General features: G+C 39.7%; 1 protein-coding gene across 1 annotated transcript; it reads right to left on the reverse strand.

Annotated features, from left to right (window-relative positions):
- Positions 1-614: 614 nt before the first annotated feature.
- Pabpc4l (poly(A) binding protein, cytoplasmic 4-like) lies at positions 615-2,605 on the reverse strand. Its single transcript, NM_001106429.1, is given in 2 exon segments — positions 615-1,943; positions 2,477-2,605. A coding segment is annotated over 1 exon segment (1,113 nt). The 5' UTR covers positions 1,856-1,943; positions 2,477-2,605; the 3' UTR covers positions 615-742.
- Positions 2,606-6,068: the final 3,463 nt, after the last annotated feature.

Consider the following 6,068-nt stretch of genomic DNA (forward strand, 5'->3'; position numbering starts at 1 on the left):
GATGCTTAATGCCCATAAACAACATAGATAAATGTATATAAGGAAATAGAAAAAAACAAGGCTTTACTATAGAAGTAAGATTAGATATTAAAAAAAAAACACAGATTACCGTAAATACAAAAAAGTCTAAGAACAAAAACAAAACCTCAAAAAAGTTCTACCACCATCTTAAAGTAGAATAAAACCAACTACACCAGACTATGTATGTGCATGCATATTGGAACTATGTCTTGGTAATGGAAGGATTAATTCAGAAGTGAAATTTGTGATTTAACTGGATTCTGTCCATCTATTTCTGCATTTTTAATTGCCAAAAAATCATGTTAAGGTTCCTGTTGCTTCAAAAAATTTAAATGTGTCTTGGACAATATTTTAAAGAGGAAATTAAAGCTCGCAACATTATTAACTGAACAAAGAATATATTCAATAAATACAAGTATTTGCCTCACTTACTTCAAGATATAATATAAATGTAACCGACTAAACAGTTCTAAATAGTATAAAATAAGAATTTTAGAAGTTTTTTGGAAGTTACACCCTGCAAAACAAGATTCTAACACACATTTTTTTTTCGTTCAGATAAAATGAAATGTTTTTGTATTCACATTTCATTGCATGATTGCAATGAATTAAGCAGCCACTGGGGTTTTGAAGATTACCCTTCCTTCTAGCACCTGATAGATGGAGAGCAGGATTGTTCTCCTAGCTGCTGCTCAGATTGTGAGGTAGGATCATTTTGTGTTCAGTGCTTCTGACCCAGTGCAATGTTGAGGGGTTTGGAGCCCAGGATGCGGCCATTCATCTCAGCCATTGCTTTAGCAGCTGCCTCCGGGGAGAAGAAGCAGATCAAGCCAAACCCTTTGCTCTGCCCTGCTTCCTGCATCACTTTAACTCTGCAAATGGACCCAAAGACAGAAAATTCCTTGCGCAGTGTTTCATCATCGATGGTGTCATCCAGGTTCTTAATGTAGAGCTTAGCTGCCTGGCGGGCACGGATTCTTTCCTTTTTCATTTGCTCAAACATTTCCTTTAACTCCGCCTGTCTTTCCACCTTCTTCTGGGCTCTGCCTACAAAAATTGTCTGCCCGTTTATGTCCCGCCCATTCATGTCCTCAACTGCGTTTTTCGCAGCCTTGTGGCTATCAAAGCTCACAAATCCAAAGCGTTTGGACTTGCCAGAGGCATCTTTCATCACCTTAACGCTCAAAGTTTGGCCGTATTTGCTGAAAACTGACCTGAGGCTCTCATCGTCCATGTCATCCCCAAAATTTTTGATATACACATTAGTGAATTCGGCGGGTTTCTCTCTGAGCTCAGCCTCCCGATCCTTACGGCTTTTGAATCTGGCCACGAACAAAGTGCTGTCCCTCAGCAGCTTCCCATTCATCTCCTCAATGGCCCTGTCAGCTGCTCTCTGGTCCTGGTAGTGCACGAAGCCGTAACCCTTGGAGCCTTCTTCATCAGTCATCACCTTGGAGGACATGATCTTTCCGAAAGGTGAGAAGTGTTCATACAAGGTTTTGTTGTCAATGGATTTGTCCAGATTCTTGATAAACACATTCCCGATTCCCGACTTCCTTAGGCAAGCATCCCGTTGAGACCACATGAGACGGATGGATTTACCTTTGATCAAGTCAAAGTTCATAGTTTCTAGGGCCTTCTGGGCATCACCCACCTGGAGAAAATTGACATAGCCGTAGCCTAGTGAACGATGGGAAATCAGGTCCCTGCAGATTCGGATGGACAACACAGGTCCTACTGTGTTGAACTTCCTGAACAGAAGGTCCTCCGTGACATCTTCGTGGAGGTCACCCACATACAGGGAAGCCGCACGGTACTTAGTTTCCACACTCATGTTTTTGTTCTTGGCTTGTTTGGATTGTTTCTTTTTTTAACCCCAACACTACAAGATTAGGCCGGGCAGCTCCCAATGATGTGTCTTCCTGCAAGAGTGGAAGTACAGTCACAACTCAGGACCTGCACAGTGGCCTAAGAGGACCACTTAGGGGACCAGCTGCAGGGTCAGTTGCACTTTCCCTGAGCCAGGCAACACCTCTCATGAAGAGAGAAAGGCAGAAAGCAAAGTAGTTGTAGAAACCCTGGTAGTTGGCTAACTGCCCTCAGCTCTCAGCCTCAGACTTTCCTTCCCTTCCAACTCAGCAACAACTTACAAGTGGCTGGCCAGAACAGGCCCTCCATCTGCCTCCATCCCAGCAGCTGGTGGCTGCTTTCCCAGCACAAACAGGCCTTATGTTCCCCTTGGCTTATCCTGCCACCCCCAGACCAGCCTGGAGCGCGGTGGGGTCATGCAGCCCAGGCCCAGGACTGGAGGCCCCCGTCCCGCGCAGGGAGCCCGACCCATCCCGCCCGCCCCGCGCCTGAGAGCGCGCGCCTGGGCCGCGCGTCCCTGGCCACCCACCCCGTACCCCGCGGCCAGAGGCGCCAGGAAGGAGACTGGCTGAAGACTGAAGCTCACCAGGTTCCGGACTGCAGGCGGCAGGAACCCGGAGCTCGCTGGCTAACACTGTTTACTCTTTCGAACTTTTTGGGGAACAGTGTTCCTCCCCCGCCCCTCTAGCTTGCTCCCCAGCCTCCTCTGCTGGGCTCAGGGAAGGAGGCGGTGTCGTGGGTGGAGAAAACGGCTGGGGGTGTGGCCGAGCAACCCACCACCAAGCGGCTCTCTCCAGGTTTATTTTGTCCACACCAGCCCTCCCAAGCAAAGATCAGAATCCTGCAAGTCTTGTCAACACCCTGGGATGGCCTTGACCGGGTCCGGACAGCGCAGCTAGTATGGCAACTTTCTGCAGAATCTGCATGCTCTCCTTCCCAGGAAACTCCGAGAGACTCACTTGCTTTTTTTTTTTTTTTTTTTTTTTTTTGGCCAGGTCAACTTTTAAAAGGTTTTCTTTTTAAACAGCAGATTCAACTCTCCTCGAAGAAAACTTTCCCCAGTTGCACTGTCTCACGTTCTCCTACCTGATTACAACAGACTGCATTCCAGGAACCTATGTCATCTGTATTTGATTTTCAGAGATTTCTGGGAATGAGTGATTTACAGGGTGTTCACTATGTATTGAATACCTCACCCTGTGGAATAGATAAGGGAGGTATTGAAGCTGTCTAGAGATAGTTGTGCTTAACTTAGTGTGTAGCAGATGTTAAATAAATTAATAGATTAAGAAATGTTGAAAAGTATTAAGAATGTAATTGATTCCTTTGCAATAGTGACCCCACTTCCTCTAACATTAAATATATTAAAAATATGATTCCTAACATATCTTACAGTTTGAATCATGATGCCCTTAGAAAATCAAAAATATTTACCTGAGGAAGTGAACTGGTCAGAGTACAAGAACAACAATAAATTTATTATGTTGCAAAGTTTAATCAACATAGACATCGCAAAAAACCTTGGTTAAAAACAAATTATGGCCTAATAACTGAGATGAAAGGGGGACTCAACATTTCTCACTAATGAGACATAGACAGTCTGCTGTATTCTAATTTACATGTTGGATAGAAGGATTTTGTAGCTAATGAATCCAGAATGAATGGGGTGTTTTCTAATGTAACCTGAAGAATAATATGTATTTCTCCTAGGGAAGAAAATGACATTGTCCTAAAAGCCATTGTCAACATACATAAAAAAGTACTCCAATTTTCATTATAAAATAGAAATTCATGTAAACCTACTTAAAATTAATCATGTGCGAGGTCAGAAAAATCTCATCCAATATGTGACAGACTGTTGAAGAACAATTATAAATAAACAATGTTATGAAACTGTCTTGTCTCTAGTGAACTATCTAAAAGGAGAGCATACGTTTTCTACAAAAAAAGTCACTGTTCTCCTGTCTACAAAGGAACTCAAAGTCAACTCCTGAAAACAACTTGAGAAACTTAGGAGGCTAGGAATGGGACAAGAAGCATCCCGATTTTTAAAGTGACCCTTTGCTCAGTATCTTGCTTTGCAAATCTCTTGTATCTAGAACTCTGATACCGTTCTGCATTTGCTTTCCCAGTTCTATGACTATACTCTGTTCTAAATTGGAACTCAAAACCATTCCTGTGAAATCTACTCATAAGCCGCATCTTCCACTAGAAAATGGATCAAAGTGTGCATTTGATTTTTTCCCTGTATTCCCATTTCTTGTTAATAGGATTCTTGTTATATATAAGAACTTATAAAGCACTGGAAAAAGTTATTCCAATATAATAATGAATTTATAATTACTTACAAACAAATCTTTGATCTTCAAGATCATCATTTATGTGTTGTTTCTTCTTAAAGAATTGTTTGGAAAAATAGGTGATTGTGTTCTAAACTGTAATTTTTAAGAGGTGGAAAACATGATAGCATATTAGATACTATTACAGATTTGTGTAATGTGCCAGCAGGGATTTTAAATTTGAGACAATGCCACAGAAATCAATAATATAACAACCCTTTCATTTTAAATTCTGTGGAAATTTTGAAGAGTGCTATAATAGTTCTTTGAAAGTCTGGCAGACTTCTGTGCTAAAACTTTCTGTCTCCGGGCTTTTTAAAGAGACTTTTAATGACCAGTTTTATTTCCTTAGTAGTTATAGGTCTATTTAAATTGTTTGATTCATCTTAATTTAAATTTGTTGTTTGCTATGCAAAACTCTTTTAGAGTTTTGATTTTTGTGGAGTATAGGTTTTGAAGTATGACCTAGTCAGTGTCTGTTGTTGTGTTCCCCTATTGTTTCTGTCTTTGTTAGTTTGGATTTTTTTCTTTGCCTTTTAGTTACTTTGTATAAGGATTTTTCTATCTTGCTGATTTTCTTAAAGAACCAATATTTGCTTTATCCATTTTTGTCTTGTTTCCTTTTTGCTATTTTACTGATTTCAGGCTAGCCTCTGATTATTTTCTGTTGTTTGTCTGTGATGTGTTTGTTTCCTTTTGTTTTAGACTTGTGAGGTGTACTCTTAAGTTGTTAAAATGTGATCACACTAATCTCTTTATGACCACACTTAGTGCTATGAACTTTTCTCTTAGCACTGCTTTCATTGTGCTGTACCAGTCTGGGTATATTGTGCATTCGCTTTCACTAAATTCAAGAAAGTCCTTGGGTTCTTTCTTTATTTCTGCCTTGATCAAGTAGTCAAGTCTGGATCCAGTAGAGAGTTGTTCAGTTGCCACAAATGTGAGGGCTGCTTATTGTCCCTGTTGTTGAAATTGAACTTCAACTCATATTGGTCTGATATGATATAAAGGGTTATTTCAATTATTGCATTTGTTGGGACTTACTTTGTGAACAAGTAAGTGACCAATTTTTGAGAAAATTTCTGGAGGTGCTTAGAAGCATGTATATTATATTGTATTTTGGTGAAATGTTCTGTAGATATCTGTTAGTCCCATTTGATTTATAATATCTTTTAACTCCATTATTTTTATACCTAGTTTTTGACTGGATGATCAGTCCATTAGTGAGAGTGGTGTATCTCCCACTCTTAATGTGTGTGGTTCAATGCACTGTTTAAGCTTTCAAAATGGTTCTTTTACAAATCTGAGTGTACTTGTTTGGGGGAAATAAATGTTCAGAATTAAGATAACATTTTTGTGAGTTTTTCCTTTCATAAGTGTTTCTCAAATGACTGGGAAATACTTAAATGCTACAAAAGCATTGCAGAAAATACAACCCCCTTTATAATAAAAGGCTTAGGGATATGTAGGATATACCTAAACATAATAAAGACAATTTAGAAACAAACTACTAGTCAAACTCAAATCAAATGGAGAGAAACTCAAAGAATTTCACTAAAATTTAGAGCGTGACAAGTCTGTCTACTTTGCTCATATCTCTTCAATATAGAATTTGAAGTTCTAGTTAGAGCAATAAGACAACCAAAGGCGACCAAGGGGATACAAAATGGAAAGGAAGGAATCAAAATATCATTATTTGCATATGATCTATTAGAATATATAAGTGGCCATAAAAGTTATACAAGGCAACTCCTATAGCTGAATGTTAGCTACAGCCATGTGGCTGGATTCAAAAATGAACAAAAAAACCAAAAACATTTGCCCTCCTATATACAAAGG

This window comes from Rattus norvegicus, chromosome 2 (genome assembly GCF_021556685.1).
Source record: "Rattus norvegicus strain SHRSP/BbbUtx chromosome 2, alternate assembly SHRSP_T2T, whole genome shotgun sequence".
NCBI lineage: Eukaryota > Metazoa > Chordata > Mammalia > Rodentia > Muridae > Rattus > Rattus norvegicus.